The sequence below is a fragment of the Protobothrops mucrosquamatus genome, unplaced genomic scaffold, assembly GCF_001527695.2.
Source record: "Protobothrops mucrosquamatus isolate PMUCROS unplaced genomic scaffold, P.Mucros_1.0 scaffold144, whole genome shotgun sequence".
In the NCBI taxonomy this organism is placed as follows: Eukaryota; Metazoa; Chordata; class Lepidosauria; order Squamata; family Viperidae; genus Protobothrops; species Protobothrops mucrosquamatus.
The window spans coordinates 1,022,076-1,043,081 of NW_015386510.1; the positions used below are offsets into that span (position 1 = coordinate 1,022,076).

Genomic DNA, 21,006 nt, shown 5'->3' on the forward strand with positions numbered 1-21,006 from the left:
CACTACTTCCAGCTAAAGAAGATGGTCCACCCAAAAAGACCAAATTTTCTGAAGAAAATAAGTTTGGTCATGACCAGGTAAAAAGTATTATTACAATATTTCTATATTAGGGTTTTATTTATGAACAATTTTAGTGAAATACTTTAATTCTTCATGGGCTTTATTTATGCAGTTAGCAATTAGCATAAAATGTTTTTCAACTAATCATATGAAACTAATATTTCCAAAAGATTATTACATCACAATACTACAGTATATGACTGCTGTATTTGTTTGGCTACCTAGGAACCAAAATTAAAAAGGAACTAGAAAGCAAAAACCTGGGAAGAAAAAAGTTATTGGGAAAATAATTCTGAAAATCCAAATTTTGAATGAAAGTGCACCTTTTTTCTCTGTAGTTGACATTGCCAATTAGTGCTTCTGAGCTGACCTTTATTTCAAGATGATCTCTATACAGAATTTGAAATATAGCAGGATATAAATTTTCTGTATATGCATGTGTGTGTTTATCTGTATGTGTGCATCTGTATGTGTGTGTGTGTGTGTGTGTGTGTGTGTATTTATGTATTAATTAAATTAAGAAGAACCCGTTTTAGCCCATACGTAGGCATGGAAGCTGGCTGGTTTTTGTGTCAGTTGTTGTCTGTCAGCCCTGGATTGGAAAGATAAAAACAAAATCTGTCTACCAGACATAATGGGCCATAATTTATACTTATTTATCAAAAGCATACACTACCCATCTCTATTAAGTGACTGGCAGTTTACAAATAAAAGCCATACAGCTATATAAAAGACACATAGATTAAAACAAAGTTTAAAAACTAGACTAAAAATAGGTTAAAAAGTTAAAAAGGCAGAGCTACAAACCATGATCAGGATTGCAGGTCACAGAAACTAGAGGTACGGTCAACCGTCACAGTCACAGAACTATAAGAAAACCTTCCGGTCGTCTTATCCACAGGTGGAATGGAGACCCCCATTTTAAAGGTATCCCGTCCCCGTTATCGTATCTTCCGAGAGAAGGATCTAGGGTGGGTAGTTTTAAGAAACTAACTACCTCAGGTGTCGTACGAGAGGAACGAACTGACGATGGAACAGATTGATGTAATTATGACAAGACAGTTCTTCAGATAACTTGGCACTATGCTTTGTAGGGTTTTAAAGGTGATAACCAGTACCTTGAATTGGACCTGGAAGCAAACTGGCAGCCAATGCAGCTCACGTAGCTAAGATGTTACATGCAAAATCTAGGACACACATAAAACTGCCTGCATTCTGACTAGCTGCAGCTTCCAGATACTTTTCAAGGATAGCCCCATATAGAATGCATAATTTATATGGAGATGACCAGAGCATGAGTGACTGAAAGACGCCTTCTTAGTCCAGAAAGGGTATAACTGATACACAACATAAAAGCAGGCAAAGACCTGAAACATGACTGCCACCTGCTTCTGAAGCAGGTGTCATGAGTCCAGGAGAACCCCCACATTACGCACTGGATTTGTCTGGGACAGAACAATCACATCTAACACCAGAGATGGTAAACTCCCGTATACAGAGGAGTCCCCTATCACTGCCACTTGTTCTTAACAGAGTTTAGCTGAAACCTATTGTTCCCCAGATCCTGATAGCCTCTAAGCACCATAAAAGAGCATCCAATTAGTTCACCTGGGACAGAGATATACAGCTATTATCTGCATACATATTTTTTTCCAGAGATAAGGTCAACCTATGGTGACCGATAATCTTACCCAGCAGAGGTAAGATTAGAAGCTAAAAAGGAGCATAAATAGTACTGAGCCCTGTAGCATCCATAAGACGGACTGTGGACTGGACCTCTTGCCCCCTATCAGCATTCGCTGGGACTAATCTCCAGCTCCCAAAGTCGACCCAAAAGAATATCAAAGTTGATAGTTTCAAAGGCCACTGAGAGGCCAAAAAAACAAGCAATGCCTTTTCTATCCCATTTCTAAACCTAAAACATGTCTGAAAGGGATCCAGATAATCTGTCTCATCCTGGATTTTCTGGAGCTGCAGTGTTACTACCTTCTCATCCACCTTCCAGTAAAAGGGAAGGTGAGACACTGGACAAAAGTTATCCAAACTATGGAACCCAGCAATAGCTTTTTGAGAATAGGGAGCACCAGTGCTTCTTTAAATTGTCCAGGAACACCCCATTACTCAAAGATGAATTAACCATCGCTAGGACCCACCACATGTCACATGCTGGGTAGCCTTAACTATGAGGGGAGAGGACATGGATCTAATTCACAGATAACTGTACATGTCCTATCTCCATGCATAATAGGGTAACATAATAGAATCTCAAGGTTACCAGAGCATGATCTGACCATGGCACAGAGGCTGAAGATAATTCTCCCATCAGATCACATTGCCACTGTTCTGACAAGAAAACTAAGTCCAGAGTGCAACTAATATTTCAAGTCAGGCCATGAGTGACTGGGATGGTGGCCATGAACTCCTGGGCTGTTTTCAAGGTCTGTCCCAGGGGCAACTAATTGAAGGCCCCTAAAACCATAAGCCTGGGGAAGTCCATAGCCAGTCCCGAAATGAGCTCTAGAAGTGTAGGCAAGCAAGTTGCTGTGCAGCAGAGCAGCTGATACAATAGCAACTGTCCCAGTTGATCCCATGAGTGTATCTTCAAAATCAGGGTCTCATAACTGGAAATTTATAGAGCAGCATTTCTGAAGACCAGTATGATAGATTGTGATAAAATGATATTATAGTCCATAACTTTCACTGAAGAAGGTTTTATCCTGTAGTGGATTGGTTCAGATCAATAATAATTGTGTAGATATGGGTATGTGTACTGAAGGTATGAAGTCCAAGAATTTTACTTATATATAATCCCAAACATATGTTCTCTAATGAATAGGCTGCAGATAAACCACCATGTTTCTTCTTTTTCTTGTAAAATTAAACTGTTTTTAAGGCATTAAAATGTGAAAATGATGATAAATTCCCAGAAATTATTGTTACCCTGAGAGGTTGACTAGAAGAAGCAGAAGAAGCATTATTCATTTTTTTTCTTGAAGGAAAATGTAGTATTTACTATAGTAATATCATTTTTTCAATTTATTTGTCTAATAATCTGAATTTATGGTGGTTTTTTTTCAGTTTTACCAGTGCCCTTATTGTAACTACAATAGCAGGGACCCAAATCGTATACAGATGCATGTTTTGTCACAACATTCTATGCAGCCTGTGATCTGCTGTCCCCTTTGTCAAGATGTCCTGAGCAACAAAATGCATCTGCAATTGCATCTGACTCATTTGCACAGTGTGTCACCTGATTGTGTGGAAAAACTGCTTATGACAGTAAGTATTTAAAATGTTAATATGTTTTTACATATATGTTAATTGTACACAGTGATGAATAGATGCTGGAAATGGAATCAGAAAGTTGGAATAGGAGCTCCTGAGATCTCTGCTTCTGTCAATAACTTAGTTCATCTTTTTGGCCTATTCACTTAACCTTAATTTTCAAAGACACTGGAGTCTTAAGTTCTCATTAAAGTCAACCTTTCAAGATCAAGGTGCTCACCTCTGTGGCTTCATGCACTTCCTAAAGCAGATTGGCTATTAACTTTTCCCTGTAGGGAAACTTTTCCTCTTCATTTGCTATAATGTATTGTGATGGCTAAAAGCATTCTTTGTATATTTATTTATTTAATTTAAACATTCACCCATATCATATGCATGACTCTGGGAAACTAACAGTTAAATTTAATGTCAATTTTATATGAACTTGTAATGGTGAAGAGCAGCACAAAAATCTCTGTCCTTTTTATACAGGGCAAAATCATAACTTTATGGTTTATTTAGTTACCTTGAATATCTAATAAAAAAAACAAGTGATATATGTATGATATATATGTATGTTAGTGGAAAATATATTTTAGAGAGTGTTATTACATATAGTCAAATCTGTATGTGTTAGAATGTACAACTGCTTTGTCACCCATATTATTTTCTCTTTCAATGTTTCTAAAATGCAGTACAGATATCACTAGAGCAGTGGTTCTCAACCTGTGGGTCGGGACCCCATTTGGGGTCGATCGACCATTTCACGGGGGTCGCCAAGAAAGGCTGTCCGCCATTTTTTTTGTCCGCCAATTTTTTTTGTCCGCCATTTTTCCCCCTTTTCCGGTGGGTGCCTTACCTCCCTTGGGCTGGGCCAGCTGGTGGTCGGCCTGCTCCGTCTCTGCCGCTTGCCAGCTACGCCTCGGCCGGCGCAGGGGGCGGAACCACGCATGCGCAGCACTCCCGGGCAGGGAAAGTCCTCGACTTATGACCGGTTGGGTAGTCCTCGACTTACGACCGGTTTAGTCCTCAACTTACGACCGGTTTAGTCCTCGACTTACGACCGGTTGGGGTTGCGGCATTAAAAAGGTTGAGAACCACTGCACTAGAGAAACCCTAAGATATTTTTCAGGGATGATGAAACATTTTTAGGATCTCAATGACAGGCTTATATAAAAACCTAGGTAAAACAAGGTAAACTGTCAGACACACATCAATTAAGATATTATCAAGTTTGGTAAAAATAAAACCTTATCACTCACACTCACACAGATGTGTGAGATACAGATTAATCTTTTGTTAGAGCCCTCAAAGTAGTGTCTTTCTTCTTCTTCTTCTTGTGCCATATCCGTTATCGGACGTTGGTGATCATGTTGGCAATCCTGTTTTTATCAGCAGCCGCACAAAAAAGTGCTGCTGAGTTTGTCCAAACCAGTCCTTTAGATTTTGAAGCCACAATGTTCTTCTTCTGCCTGGACCTCGTTTGCCTTCAATCTTTCCCTGGAGGATTAAATGGAGTATGCCGTATTTTTCTGGGTGTCACATCACATGTCCGTAATATTCTAATTTTCGTTTTTTAATTGTTTTGATGATTTCCCTTGGCTTTCCCAGGCGGCTTATCACCTCCTCATTTCTGATCTTGTGAACCCAGCTTATACGTAACAGCCGCCTGTAAATCCACATTTCAAATGCTTCTAGTCTCTTCAGGTTACCCAAATTGCTTAAAATGCCCCCACTCAACTCATTGAAAGTGCAGGTTGTAAATATCTTTTTTGTTCAGAATATTTTAACCAATACCATTTTTGCCATTTATATGACCTAAATTTTAAGTTCCTGGATGATTTGTCTATATGTGATAAGCAATGTCAAAATTATGTTTTCCTCCCTAAGGTTCCTGTACCAGATATGATGATGCCTAACAGTATGCTACTGCCAACAGTTGCTTCAGAGAAATCTGACTGCGATGCCATGTCCACAAACCTGAGAACTGAGGGATCTGGAAAATACTCAGGTATAGCATTGAAAAACCACACCTGCAGAATAGAAACATCAGTGTCTTTTGATAAAACATTCCTTCACCTTGGATAATGCAGTAACTCTGCACCAAAGAAAATAATGCAGAAATTAAAGTTCAGTTTGCTTTAACCAGTTAATGAAATCAAGTGTGTTTTGCAATACAGCAATATTGTAGGACATTTCTCTTCAGGGTTTTAGCTACTGCGCCATAGTTCTACTTCTTACAGGAAAATCTACATTATAGTTAGGGACAAAGGTAATTAAAAAATAGTACAATAATTTTGGACTAACTCCTTTAAGTCTGACTTTATATATAAAAAAACGGAACTCAAAACCTTTGAGCAGAAGATAATTACATAAAAATGGATTCCATCGTGACAAATATCTGCATCAGACTTCAGGCAGCTATACTTATGAGTGTGTTGTGTAAAAAGAAGAGCTGAAAGCAGAGATTAACAGCCATCTTCAAAGAGATGGCTCAAACTGCTAGATATTTCAGCAAGGATCAGCATAAAACCTAAATGCAACCCTTACACTAATCCAGTAGATAAAACAGCCTTTACTTATTGTTATAGTTGGAAAACCACAAATAGCAAACAGTAAGTGAAGGTAATGGTTAAAAAAAGAATTCTCTTGAATCTCAAAGTTATTTTAATTTTTCCATTTTTCTTCTATTTTATGAGGAAAAACCCAGATCTTCAATAAAAATTAGAAAGTAAAGAATAGATAGTAGAAAATCTTTTAGTCCACAAAATAAAATTCCGATTGGGATCCAATTATTTTTTCAAGGTTTTAAACTCCCCTGGATAATCGGTCGCCGCTGTTTCTGGAAGGAGGGTTAAAATCCCCCTTCCCTCTCCACAGGGGGGAAAGTACTTTAGCAGCTTACGTAGGTAGAAAAAGGTAGTTAGGATTTAAGAGAGGTAGATCTCACCCAGTCTCTTCCACGCTGCTTTAAAGTTGCCTGGTGGTAAGTGTGACTTTGGCTTTCTGCAGCCTAGTGACCAGCCATATTGCTATGGCCAGTCTTTCATCCGTTGGTTTGGAGGGTAATGCCGGATCTAACGGGAGACCTACCGCTCTCCCGCAATCCAGCGAGAGCCCCTTCTTGCTGGTCGCCTCTACAGGGTGACTTTTCGACCCTTTTAGGACCCCCCAGCAATGCGAAACTGGACAGGAAGATGGATAAATGCAAGAAAGTTGTTTTTTATCTAATTAATAGAATAAGAAGTATACTAACTTAAATAAGAGACAGTACATATTAAGGGAAAAAGAGAGGAAATATTGGCTGTAATAGTTTGAGATTTGTACTAATAATATCTGTATGTAATTGAATTATTGTAACTCAGCCGCCACGTTGTTTTTCAAAGATATAATTGTAACATTAGAAATTCTATAAAAAATGGTTAAAAAAAGAATTCTCAAGTTCCATCATCTTAAAATATTTTGGCAATCATGAGAGTTTGATTGTAAAGATCACTCTGATTTGTGGGCAGGCCTTTCAATCAGTGAATTCAGTATTTCTCCTGCCCATTCCTCATAATGCCAATCAAATAATGCCAATCAAATAATCACCTAAAGGTGCTTTTAAAAAACAAAAATATCTACAAATAAGAGAATCTTGTTTTCCTCAAGTATAAAGGAAAGCTGTCTGCTTTATTTTTAGGAACATGTTTGCTGGAGCATTATTATTTATTCATTTAACTCAATACTGAACAATTCTAGTAGGATTGTATCAGCCCAGGACATTGTGGATAGATTGTCTCCAAAGTCTCATGTATAAATGGCAAAACTTCTCCATAGTTTTAATTCCATCCAAATAGTCAGAACCTTTAGAATCCTTGTTTGCTTGCAGCTGATCCCTGCTCAGCTCTAATGACAGATCCTACCCATGAGTTATAAACCAGATGTATTATTTTACTATATTTTGTATTAAAACTAACCAAAGGTGTAATAAGTTGTTATAGACAGGGATAGATTAAAAACCCAGGTTTGAATATATTCAACATTAAATTGCTTATGTTAGGGCCGTCTATTGTGATTTTAGATTTACAACTATTAATAAGATTGTACAAGTCAGTTGCCCATTTCTGTTTTTGAATAAGTTTGAACTAGCAGCAACAATCCACCACAGATTGTTGCTGTAATGAATTTGGTATATTCCCACTTCATTCTTTTAATTACATATGTGTGAACTTATATATCAATATCTATTTATATTTTACAACCTAGAAGGCAGACCACACTAATGGAAAAAAAGAAAGGAGAACAATGAGAGAAAAAGAGAAAATTTCCCAGTAACTAGGAAACTCCAAAAACTATGTGAAAATAAACTCATTATTACTGTCCATGCATCCATGTTTGATTCCAGTTTTTCTCTGTAGCAATACTTTTTAAAATGTCATTCACATCTATGATTGTATGCATTGGCTAGAAACCCTGGGAGATTTAATTAGGTGTTTAATTAGCATGATTCCTAAACATTTACCTTTCCAACTGATTCAACAAGGATTAGACAGTTGCCTTTTTCAGGAATTATGATTCAGAGCCTGAGCCCTTTATTGTCTCTGGAATGAATGCATCCATTTGTATGCACATCTTCTTTGTAACTTTAGGTAGGATACAGACTACACCTAGTTAGTTTTCAAAGTATCTTTTAAAAGACAACATACCAATGTACTAAAAATGGGAATTGCTTAATTGGTATATACTATACTACCTATGCAGATATACAATTGCAAAACTATTACTGAATGGTCACTATTTTAGAATGGTCACTATTTTCATACCAAAGATACTTTCTACTAAATAATCTATGGGTTATTCTTTTTTTTTTCTCTTTCTCTCTTTTGTAAGCAGGTGATAGTCCTCCAGAGGAGAAGAATACTCCTGGGCTTGAAGAATCAAAAACTGGAATGGAAATTAAAATAGAGGAAAATAAGCCACTAAAAGAATCTGCTGAACTGCCAGAATGGAACAAAAGCAGCAGTAATGATATAAAGATAATTGAATCACTGCCAGATCATTTGAATGAACAGCAGAAGAGGCAGCAGCTTTCTGTTTCTGATCGCCATGTCTATAAATATCGTTGTAACCATTGTAGCTTGGCTTTTAAGACTATGCAGAAGCTTCAGATACATTCCCAGTATCATGCTATTCGGGCTGCTACCATGTGTAGCCTTTGCCAACGTAGCTTCCGTACATTCCAGGCTTTAAAAAAACATTTGGAAACAGGCCATCCAGAACTCAGTGAAGCTGAAATTCAGCAGCTGTGTACATCTTTACCTGTAAATGGTGAACTCTGGTCAGAAAATGAAAGTATGGCACAAGAGGAACATGCACTAGAACAAGATATAGAAAGGGAATATGAGGTGGACCAGGAAGGTAAAGCAAGTCCTGTAGGAAGTGACAGCAGCTCGATTCCAGATGAAATGGGCTCAGAACCAAAGCGGACCTTACCTTTTAGAAAAGGGCCAAATTTTACTATGGAAAAGTTTCTAGATCCTTCTCGTCCATATAAATGCACAGTGTGCAAAGAATCTTTCACACAAAAGAACATTCTTTTGGTCCATTATAATTCAGTCTCCCATTTACATAAACTCAAAAAAGTGTTGCAGGAAGCATCCAGTCCTGTCCCTCAAGAAGCAAACAGCAGCACTGACAACAAACCCTATAAATGCAGCATTTGCAATGTTTCTTACAGCCAAAGTTCTACACTGGAAATCCACATGAGATCTGTACTGCATCAGACTAAGGCAAGGGCTGCAAAATTAGAGCCAAACAGTAATACATTAAGCGGAACTAGTACAGCAGGGAGCGTTAATAGCCCTAGCCAAGGATCAGTAGAGTCTACGAGCTTACCAGCAGCTAACAGCAAAGAAACTCACCTAGATGCCAAAGAATTAAATAAAAAACAGGCTTCTGAATTTATTTCTGCTCAGCCTACACATCATCCTCCCCAGTCACCAGCACAACTGCAGATGCAACTCCAGCATGAATTGCAGCAGCAAGCAGCTTTCTTTCAGCCACAGTTCTTGAATCCTGCTTTTTTGCCTCATTTTCCTATGACGCCAGAAGCGTTGCTGCAATTTCAACAACCACAGTTTCTTTTTCCGTTTTATATTCCAGGGACTGAATTCAGTCTGAGCCCTGATCTGGGTTTACCTGCTTCTGCCACTTTTGGTATGCCTGGAATGGCAGGTATGGCAGGTTCATTGTTAGAAGATCTAAAACAGCAGATGCAAGTTCAGCACCATGTCGGTCAAACTCAGCTACAGCTATTACAGCAACAGGCACAACAGTATCAAATTACACCACCTCAAATTCAGCCCCCAAAGCAGCAACAGCAACAGGCTAATAAGTTGGTAAAAGCAGAGCAAAATCCTGCGGTAAATACAGAATGCCAGATGGTGAAGGATATGCCCTTAGTTAAGGAATCTGAAGAGATTTCTGAGAAACAAGAAAAACCAAAGCAAGAATTCACAAGTGATAGTGAAGGGTTGAAAGAAAACAAAGAAATAAAGAAGCAGAAGTCTTCAGAACCAATTATCCCACCACCTAGAATTGCTTCTGGGGCAAGAGGAAATGCAGCCAAAGCTTTATTAGAAAATTTTGGCTTTGAATTGGTTATTCAATATAATGAGAACAGGCAGAAGGTGCAGAAGAAAAGTAAAACTAGTGATTGTGAAAATACTGACAAATTGGAATGTGCAGCGTGTAGCAAATTATTTTCAAACATACTTATATTGAAGAGTCATCAGGAACACGTCCATGGTCAGTTCTTCCCATATGGTGCACTAGAAAAATTTTCCTGTCAATACAGGGAGGCATATGACAAACTTTATCCTATTTCACCATCTTCTCCAGAACCACCCCCACCTCCAGCTCCATCTGTAACTCCTTCACAACCTTCATCTAGCTCTGGAAAAATTCAGAGCATAACTCCCACTCCTCTGCAAGCTCCACCGCCAACACCACCTCCACCGCCTCCGCCACCACCTCCTCCGCCACCGCCTCCGCCTTCTGCTCCACCACCAGTGCAGCTGCCAGTATCTTTAGATCTTCCTCTTTTCCCCCCAATTATGATGCAACCAGTGCAACACCCAGCATTACCTCCTCAGCTTGCCCTTCAGTTACCACCCATGGATGCTTTATCTGCAGATCTTACTCAGCTTTGTCAGCAACAACTTGGATTAGATCCAAATTTTCTACGACACTCTCAATTCAAGCGTCCCCGTACTAGAATCACAGATGACCAACTGAAAATCCTGCGAGCATATTTTGATATTAATAATTCTCCCAGCGAGGAACAGATTCAAGAAATGGCTGAGAAATCTGGCCTTTCACAAAAAGTTATTAAACATTGGTTTCGAAATACCTTATTTAAGGAACGACAGAGAAACAAAGATTCTCCATACAATTTTAGTAACCCTCCCATAACAGTTTTGGAAGATATAAGAATTGAACCACAAACCAGTTCTTTAGAACATTACAAATCTGATGCATCTTTAAGCAAACGATCATCTAGAACTAGATTTACTGACTACCAGTTGAGAGTGTTACAAGATTTTTTTGATACAAATGCTTATCCAAAAGATGATGAAATTGAACAACTTTCAACTGTACTTAACTTACCTACTCGTGTTATTGTTGTATGGTTCCAAAATGCACGGCAAAAGGCTCGAAAAAGCTATGAGAATCAAGCTGAAACTAAAGATAATGAGAAAAGGGAACTCACCAATGAGAGATACATTAGGACTAGTAACATGCAATATCAATGTAAAAAATGTAGTGTAGTTTTTCCCAGAATTTTTGACTTAATTACTCATCAGAAAAAACTGTGTTATAAAGATGAGGATGATGATGCCCAAGATGAAAGTCAAACAGAGGACTCGATGGATGCCACAGATCAAACTCTTTATAAGAACTATACATTTTCTGGTCCATCTGATTCATCTAAAAGTATGGCTATAGCAACCACAGCAAGCTCTGGATCTGGTTCTAGTACTCCTTTGATGCCATCACCCAAACCCGAGCCAGACAAAAACTCTCCCAAACCTGATTTAACTGAAAAGCCAAAGCAAAATGATACCACACCTAAACAAGTTGAGACTTCCTCCCAAAGCAACAAATTAATGCAATCTACTCTAACATCCTCCACAGGATCCTCTATGGATTCACAGCCCTCAGCTTCTCAAGCACAGCAACACAAACAATCCCAAATAGGAGGCAGACCACCTTCTACATCACAATCTACACCAGTTCCTTCCAGTCCTTTAACAATTTCAATGGGTCCTCTTCAAAACAGTCTACCTCCTCAATTACTGCAGTACCAATGTGACCAGTGTACAGTTGCCTTTCCCACTTTAGAACTTTGGCAGGAGCACCAACACATGCATTTCTTAGCAGCACAAAATCAATTCCTTCATTCTCAGTTTTTAGAAAGGCCTATGGATATGCCCTATATGATATTTGATCCTAATAGCCCTTTGATGACAGGTCAGTTGCTGAATAGTTCTTTGGCCCAGATGGCACCACAAGTAGGTTCAACTCACACAACTCACCATACTGCTTCAGTTTCTGGCTCACTTAAAAGAAAACTGGATGATAAGGAAGATAATAATTGTAGTGAAAAAGAGGGAGGAAACAGTGGTGAGGACCAGCACCGCGATAAACGATTGAGAACTACAATTACTCCAGAGCAGTTGGAAATACTCTATGAAAAATACCTTTTGGATTCCAATCCTACTCGAAAAATGTTAGATCATATTGCACGTGAAGTAGGTCTTAAAAAGAGGGTAGTACAAGTCTGGTTTCAAAACACAAGAGCTCGAGAAAGAAAAGGGCAATTTCGTGCAGTAGGGCCAGCCCAGTCTCATAAAAGATGTCCTTTTTGTCGAGCATTGTTTAAAGCAAAATCAGCTTTAGAAAGTCATATTCGCAGTCGACACTGGAATGAAGGAAAACAGGCAGGTTATAGTTTGCCACCGAGTCCTTTAATAGTCAATGAAGATGGAGGAGAAAGCCCACAAAAATACATGTTTTTTGATTATCCATCATCTTTAACAAAAATTGATTTATCAAGTGAAAATGAATTAGCTTCTACTGTCTCAACTCCTGTTAGTAAAACTGCAGAAATGTCACCGAAGAATCTTTTAAGTCCTTCGTCTTTCAAAGCAGAATGCAATGAAGATATTGAAAATCTGAATGCTGCTCCTGTTGATAGTTGTTATGATCAGAGTAAAACTGACTTTGATGAAACTTCATCAATTAATACAGCAATTAGTGATGCTACAACAGGAGATGAAGGAAACAATGAAACTGAAAGTATGAGTGGTTGTTCAAGAGATGTGAAATCATCATTTTCTAAAGAGCCAAAAAATATTCTCAATGACAATTTGCCAAAAAACACAAACATGCCTAATATGGAGAACATTGATGATAGGCATTTATACTCTATGACAAGCCCATCAATCCTTTTAGGTGACAAAGACGACCAAAGTGTTTACATTACTGATGATCCTGATGATAATGCTGATCGCAGTGAAACATCAAGCATTGCTGACCCAAGTTCACCTAATCCATTTGGAGCAAACAATCCCTTTAAATCTAAAAGTAGCGATCGGCCTGGTCACAAACGATTTCGGACACAAATGAGTAATTTACAACTTAAGGTCTTGAAGGCTTGCTTTAGTGACTATCGGACTCCAACCATGCAAGAATGTGAAATGCTAGGGAATGAGATTGGCCTGCCCAAACGTGTGGTACAAGTTTGGTTTCAAAATGCGCGAGCAAAAGAAAAGAAATTCAAAATAAACATAGGGAAGCCATTTATGATCAATCAGAATGCAACTGATGGATCAAGACCAGAGTGTTCCCTATGTGGGGTGAAGTATTCTGCACGTTTGTCCATAAGAGACCATATATTTTCCAAACAACACATAACAAAAGTGCGAGAAACTGTGGGAAGTCAGCTGGACCGGGAAAAAGACTACTTAGCTCCTACAACTGTCAGACAGCTGATGGCACAGCAAGAATTGGATCGTATTAAAAAGGCTACAGATGTTTTAGGCTTAACAGTACAGCAGCCAGGCATGATGGACAGCAGTTCGCTTCATGGAATCGGTTTGCCAGCGGCTTACCCAGGACTACCTGGACTTCCTCCAGTTCTTTTACCTGGAATGAATGGTCCATCTTCCTTAACTGGATTTCCTCAAAGTTCAAACAGTAAGTAAATATGAAAAGAAAAAAAGTCAGCATTGTTGAGATAGAGTTGGTATTTTATGACCTTTCTGTCATTTATGTGATTGTACACCATAAAAATAATTTGTTCAGGACCTGTGTGAGTGAATGCTTCCTAACCTATTCAGAATTTGCTGGATTCTGATCCACCAGAGAGAAACAGGAGACAGTAATATCAGGGAAGTCAAAATCTACAAGATGAGGAGCAGGATTATGGCATCATAGTTCACATCTTGAGGATAAGGCTTGAATTGCAACATCATGCCCACCTTCTTGCAGGTTTTAATCCTTCCCTGTGCATGCCCCAAATGAGAGTGGATTCAGTCTTTACCACTCGCTTATACTTTTACGTCTCTATGAGTCCCATAAACTGCTCCAAAATATTAGAGGATTTTTCCAAGACTTTGTAGGAGATAATACTAGGAACTGCAAAGACAATACCAGGACCTTGATGGCAGAAAATAAACAAAAAAATAGAATCCATTCAGGATTTAAAACAGTTTGAATTTTACATAGCTGATATATTATCAATATGTTATTTTTGAAGTAAAACATTAAATGTAATGGGTATTTTAAGTAGCAGTGTATATGTCAATGAAATAACATTCTTAACTAGGACTTTTACATTTATTTATCAGTTCATCCAATAAAATCCTGAGAATCATGTATTTTTATAATTTAATCAATATCCCACATACATTTGTCACATTTTAAAACATTTTACTAAGTAAAGGCAAATTGAGGGATGGCATTAGTAACTGAGACAAAATCTCATTCAAGTGATAATAAACCCTAGTAACTGCTTCTCTGGGATTTAACTGTATCCAGCTAAAGCTGCAATTCAAAGCATTGCACTGAAATCAGTGGGACTTCTAAATAATCATGGTAAGGACTGAGCTAAAATCAATCTTATTTTATTTAATTCACAACAGTGATTTTTCCTGATCTCCGTAACAGTTATGGTAATGAATTAATATAGTCAATCATAAATTCTAGGCAGATTGACTTTATGTATTTGCAAAAATGCAAGTAGAAAAATTACATATCTGGGAAATATTTATTTCCAAATATTTGGTGCATCTATTTAATTAGTTTGTGTATTATAATATAATAAAGTATAATAAAATAATATTTTTTCCTATCTGAGATAGTGTCATTTATACAAACTTTTTGCCTCTCATTATTATTGTGTGTCTTATGATTAAATTAAAACTATTTACATTTCAGGGTTGATGTCTATACTGCTGATTGCCAACATTAGAACTGTAGTAATTTCATTTTATTTTCATTTTATTCAATTTGTATCCCGCCCTTCTCCCGAAGGACTCAGGGCGGCTCACAACATTTTTAAAAACAAAGACAAACCCACACACCCCACCGAATAAAACCAAATTAAAACCAATTTTTTAGAGTTGTGGTAATTAAAATTTCTAAGAAACCCAATTTAATGACAACTTTTCTATTTTATTCTAATTGATAATAACCATTCCATTGATCATGTTTTCCAATTTTTTTCTCTAATTCATTACATTTTTCTTTTCATAATGGGAAACATTTCCTTCTGGTTTTATGTAATAAAATCAAAAGACTGTATCTTTTGTTAAGCACACACTTATAAGCAAAACTGCATATAAGTGATATGTGTAAGAATTTAACTTAAAAGCAAACAATTACAGTTGTTTTCATTAATGGGTGAGTGATAGGTTAAAGAAAAATTATAGAAGTCCAGTCTATGCATGGAAACAAAACTTTCTCCTTCAGATGAGTCAGTTGTAGAACCAGATTGCAAAATCAAACTCCTGTCTTTCTAAAACATATGAGCTAGCAGAAACAGCCCTCAAGATATAGACTTTAATTTCTGGTGTTATATTCACTCTCCAAACTTTACACATTAATTTCCTGAAAACAAGTATTCAGAGTTTGGAAGAAGAATAAAAGTCATAACTTTGATTTGGAATAAATGCTGGAAAGATAAGTTCTCTGCATTTTCCAGAATTCTTCTCTTTACAGAGCGTTTACTGAAGATAAGCTTAACTTCCTGGCTGAGTTGTTAAATTTTATTATTGGTATTACCTTTTCCAGCTCTCAATCCTAGTAATAACTTACTGGTTAAGCCGTTTTCCACTTATATTTAGGCCTGCAAGTTGTATGAGTCAATTTGGGGAATACTGTTGCTCTTTGGTTGAGAATCATCTAGCTATAATATCTAACAGCCTTCATTCTGTTAGGAAGGAATATACGTACATTTTTTCTACCCCTTCCTCATCCGAAGTACAGCTAAGACTTAACTCTAAATCATAAAGTACTGATCTATAATTGAGATATCACAATTAAAAGAAGGTGAGGCTCTATCAGATATTTCTGAACTCCATCTTTGTGCCTTTGAGGATGCAATAGTATGCATAATGCATGTTTCAGAAATGGACCAAAGTGTTAAACATTGAAATTCAAGGCAATATTTCCCTATTGTCATTGGGTCAGCTAAATTTGTATTAACAGCTGATATAAACATTGAAGATCTATATGCAGACTAAATCTTAAACATGCAGGTTATTCCTAGATACTGGGCATATAGATCAGTTTGAGTTAGCAGATCTTCAAATAATAAATGCAATAGAATAATCTATGAAATATCAATTAAGACTAAGGCAGAACACTTTCAAATGGTGTAGAAATGTTAAGCAAATATATACCTTGAAATATTTCATTCTTCCATATGCTAAATAAACTCTCTATTACCCAGAAAATATATATTCCTAATGACTCTTAATGGAATAGTGGAATTGGAAAAAAAGAGAAGATTATATTAAACTTTCATTAGTAAAAAGTATTCCTCCTCCACAGTTCTTTAATATATACTCATTGCTGATATGCTTCATATCTTATTAACTATTTTAACCTTTTTGCTGTGGGCAGCAGTTTCCATCTGTGTTTGATGCAGAGATAAGTTTAATCAAACTTCTTTCAGTCAATGTTATGCCCTGATCCTGATTATGATTCTTTAATTTACTTCTTTCTACTTTTAAAATATTTCAAAATCTGCTAATAGTCATTCCCCATTTCCAAATATGTCCAAAGTCCAAGTCCAAATAGACTTAAAATGTGATACAGTAATGCTTCTGAATGTAAATGTACATTTGTATCTTCTCTCTTTATTTTATGATCAAATAGGTAGATAATTTATCAAATTATATTTGAGCATGTATGCAATTAATTTTTACATAGATATATGCATAATTAAAATAGTTATTTTCATTAGCATGGCTCAGTTTTGTTTTTCAGGTTACTCTCATTCTACTTAACAAATCCCAACTAAGTAGCATGTAGCTTTATGCTCCATTCATTAATTAGCTCTTGATGTAACACAAGAGTACTCAAAAAGCCATTGTTATATATTGGTATGTATATAGATGTGTGTGTGTGTGTGTGTTGTGTGTGTGTGTGTGTGTGTCTGTCTGTCTGGATATATGAAAGATCTGGAAAACGTATAGAAAAAAATCAGTCATGTCATTTCAAGCTTAAGCACCAATCATTTCATTTGGATTTACTCATTGGTAATGGGCTATCATGCCTTTAGTTTATGTTCTGAATGCTGTATGTCCACATTATTAATTGCCATAATCTTCCAATTGAAGAAATTTGACATTTGTTTAAACATCATGCATCAAGGAAAGTTAACAAAAGATGGCCTAATGATTGGATAAGTCAAGCAAAGAATAAATGAAATAAATCCAATCATTATGATCATCTAAAATACTTTAAACAGAAGATTGTTAATGTTTATATTTGTAATAAATTCTTCTAACTAATCTTACAATATTCAAAATACGATGAGCTTCATTTATAATATTTCTTGATGAACTGTTTTGCATTTATAGACAGGCCTAAACTTTTGATTACTTTGCCTATTAAACACTTGTGGTCCATCCAGTTTTTAAAAATCTTCAGTCAGAGGCTTGTGTATATTATGAGAAAGTCAAAGGATATTATTTATTAATTATTTAAAATAATACATTCTCCCAATATGCTATAGTTTATTACCAGAAATAGCTATATGCATTTACCAAAACATATTTTAATATAATTAAATTTCCATTAAAATAAATTAAAATTTAATGAAGTCTTAAAAGTATTTTTCTACTATATGTGTGTTATGCCACCTACAGATTTTAACAGAGGCCAGCTAAAGTCTGTTTACTAACTATACATTTTAGCTTCCCATGAAATAAAAGTAATGATTCTGTAACAAACATTAAATGGTTGCTTTGTTAAATCTAATAGTCTCTTCCTCTGAGTTCTAATTATTTTATTCTGAGTAGTGTTAAGCACTTGGATATTGATGACATCAGCACCATTCATGCCATTAATAGCATGTCTATCCTGTATGTGCTAAGGTTCGTACTCTTATAATGTCACATATATACTGATCCTAGAAGATCCTTTAAGCTCTAATTTCTATGTATTACTTTATTTTCTCTGCAGCAGCATTTCAAAATGTATTTTCCACAGTTTCCTAGCCAGTTACATAGATCATAAATACTGCTTTTTCATTAATCAGTAAAACAGAATATTCTATAGACCAGCGGTTCTCAACCTATTTTTTTCCCCTTTTCCGGCGGGTGCCTTACCTCCCTTGAGCTGGGCCAGCTGGTGGTCGGCCTGCTCCGTCTCTGCCGCTTGCCAGCTACGCTTTAGCCGGCGCAGGGGGTGGAACCACACATGCACGGCGCTCCCGGGCAGGGAAAGCCCTCGACTTACGACTGGTTGGGTAGTCCTCGACTTACGACCGGTTTAGCCCTCGACTTACGACCGGTTTAGTCCTCGACTTACGACCGGTTTAGTCCTCAGCTTACGACCGGTTTAGTCCTCGACTTACGACCGGTTGGGGGTCACGGCACTAAAAAGGTTGAGAACCACTGCTATAGACAAAGTTGTTTAAAGCTGGAATTCTAAGTATAACAAGAAATTCTTCATGCTTATTTTTATACTCATGCTATAGGTATATAGATAAATCCAACACAAAGTATTTCTTTACAAATTGTATTCCAAGTCACTAAAGACCATTATTATGTAGTCAATACATATACAAATCAGCTTATTTCCAAATTTGTGTTAGTAATAAGATGGCATTATACTGCAATCCTCTACATATTTTTTCAGAAACAAAAAATTAACTAGGACTTACTTCTCAGTAGCCATGTAAGATGATACTAAATTATTCACAATTAGCTTACAGCACAGGTCTTCAGAAATACAGTGAAGACTTTGATAATGGAACATTTTAATTTTATTTTAAAGAAAGTAAAGGATTTCTTTCTACAATTGTTGCAATAGTAGAGAATACTCAAAATTCTCACATGTACTGTACTACAATAAAATTCATTTTATCACCACTAGTTTTAATACTTATTTATTGTTTTGTTTATGCTTCCCTATTTTAATTAGACAAGAGTCCCTTTTATTAGATATGTTATTAGTTCAGAGAACCAGTTTGCTGTAGTGGTTAAGACTCCAGACTAGAAGCTGGGAAAATGTGACTTCTATTCATTCCTTAGGCATTAACTTTGAGCCAGTCACTTTCTCTCAGCTCTAGGAAGCAGCCAATAGCAAACTACTTCAGAAATCTTGCCAAGAAAACTGCAGAGACCTGTCCAGGCAATTGCCAGGAATCAAAACTGATTGGAAGGTACCTCCCCTCATTGCAAAGCATTTGCATAAGTACTAATTTCTCAAGTGGAAACAAAAATATCCCAGAGGCAGAATTGGTTAAAATGAGAACACAATCCAGATACGTGCAAACCCAATAGTTATTATTTCAATTGTGAAGTCGTGTCCGACCCATCGCAACCCCATGGACAACGTTCGTCCAGGTCTTCCTGTCCTCTACCATCTTCTGGAGTCCATTTAAGTTCATACCTACTGTTTCAGTGACTCCATCCAGCCACCTCATTCTCTGTCGTCCCCTTCTTCTATTGCCCTCAATCTTTCCCAGCATTAGGCCCTCCTCCAGTGAGTCCTTCATTCTTATTAGGTGGCCAAAGTATTTGAGTTTCAACTTCAGGATCTGGCTTTCTAAAGAGCAGTTGGGGTTGATCTCTTCTAGGACTGACCGGTTTGAACGCCTTGCAGTCCAAGGGACTTACAGGAGTCTTCTCCAGCACCATAGTTCTAAGGCCTCAATTCTTTGTCGTTCAGCCTTTCTTATGGTCCAACTTTCACATCCATACATTGCAACTGGGAAAGTCATGGCCTTGACTATATGCACTTTTGTTGGCAGGGTGATGTCTCTGCTTTTTAGTATGCTGTCCAGATTTGCCATAGCTTTCCTCCCCAGGAGCAAGCTTCTTTTAATTTCTTGGCTGCAGTCCCCATCTGAGATGATCTTGGAGCCCAGGAAAATAAAATCTGTCACTACCTCCATTTCTTGCCCATCTATTTGCCAGGAATTGAGAGGACCGGATGCCATGATTTTGGTTTTCTTAATGTTGAGTTTCGAGCCAACTTTTTCACTCTCCTTCTTCACCCGCATCAAGAGGCTCTTTAGTTCCTCTTCACTTTCTGCCATTAGAGTGGTATCATCTGCATATCTTAGGTTGTTGATATTTCTCCCAGCAATCTTAATTTCAACTTTTGATTCATCTACCCTGCCTTTCTCATGATGTGCTCTGCATATAAGTTAAATAGGCAGGGCGACAGTATACAGCCTTGCCGGACTCATTTCCCAATTTTGAACCAATCAGTGGTTCCGTGTCCAGTTCTCACTGTTGCTTCTTGATCCACATATAGGTTTCTCAAGAGACAAATAAGATGGTCTGGTACTCCCATCTCTTTAAGAACTTGCCACAATTTGTTGTGATCCACATAATCAAAGGCTTTAGCATAGTCAGTGAAGCAGAAGTAGATGTTTTTCTGGAACTCCCTAGCTTTCTCCATGATCCAGCGTATGTTGGCAATTTGATCTCTAGTTCCTCTGCCTCTTTGAAATCCTGCCTGTACTTCTGGTAGTTCTCGATCCACATACTGCTGGAGTCTAGCTTGTAGGATTTTAAGCATAACTTTACTAGCATGTGAAATGAGTGCAATGGTGCGATAGTTTGAACATTCTTTGGCATTGCCTTTCTTTGGAATTGGAATGTAAACTGACCTTTTCCAATCCTGTGGCCATTGTTGAGTTTTCCAAATTTGCTGGCAAATTGAGTGTAGTACTTTTACTGCATCGTCTTTTAAGATTTTGAATAGCTCAGCTGGAATACTGTTACCTCCACTAGCTTTATAGTGTGATGCTAATATTCTGTTACTATATAAAATGAATAGTGTTGTTAAGGCATATATTTATTGTTTAATAATTAAAAGATTACTTGATCAATCAGTGACAAATAATCTTAATGATATCTCCGAGACCGCCTTCTGCCGCAGATTCCCTCA

At 37.2% G+C, this 21,006-nt stretch overlaps 2 protein-coding genes across 2 annotated transcripts in view; both read left to right on the plus strand.

Moving 5' to 3' along the window:
• The first annotated feature begins 1,465 nt into the window (after window positions 1–1,465).
• Window positions 1,466–10,536, plus strand: LOC107285074 (zinc finger homeobox protein 4-like). The gene is made up of 5 exons (XM_015813224.1): window positions 1,466–1,540; window positions 3,139–3,339; window positions 5,215–5,335; window positions 8,200–10,388; window positions 10,501–10,536. The coding sequence occupies exons 1-5, from the start codon at window positions 1,466–1,468 to the stop codon at window positions 10,534–10,536; spliced, it is 2,622 nt and encodes an 873-aa protein (XP_015668710.1).
• Window positions 10,537–10,550: 14 nt separating this feature from the next.
• Window positions 10,551–21,006, plus strand: part of LOC107285077 (zinc finger homeobox protein 4-like) — a 15,763-nt gene continuing 5,307 nt past the window's right edge. The window contains exon 1 of the mRNA XM_015813227.1: window positions 10,551–13,566. Coding sequence (XP_015668713.1) covers window positions 10,662–13,566 — 2,905 coding nt within the window. The 5' untranslated portion in view covers window positions 10,551–10,661. The remainder of the gene's footprint in view (window positions 13,567–21,006) is intronic.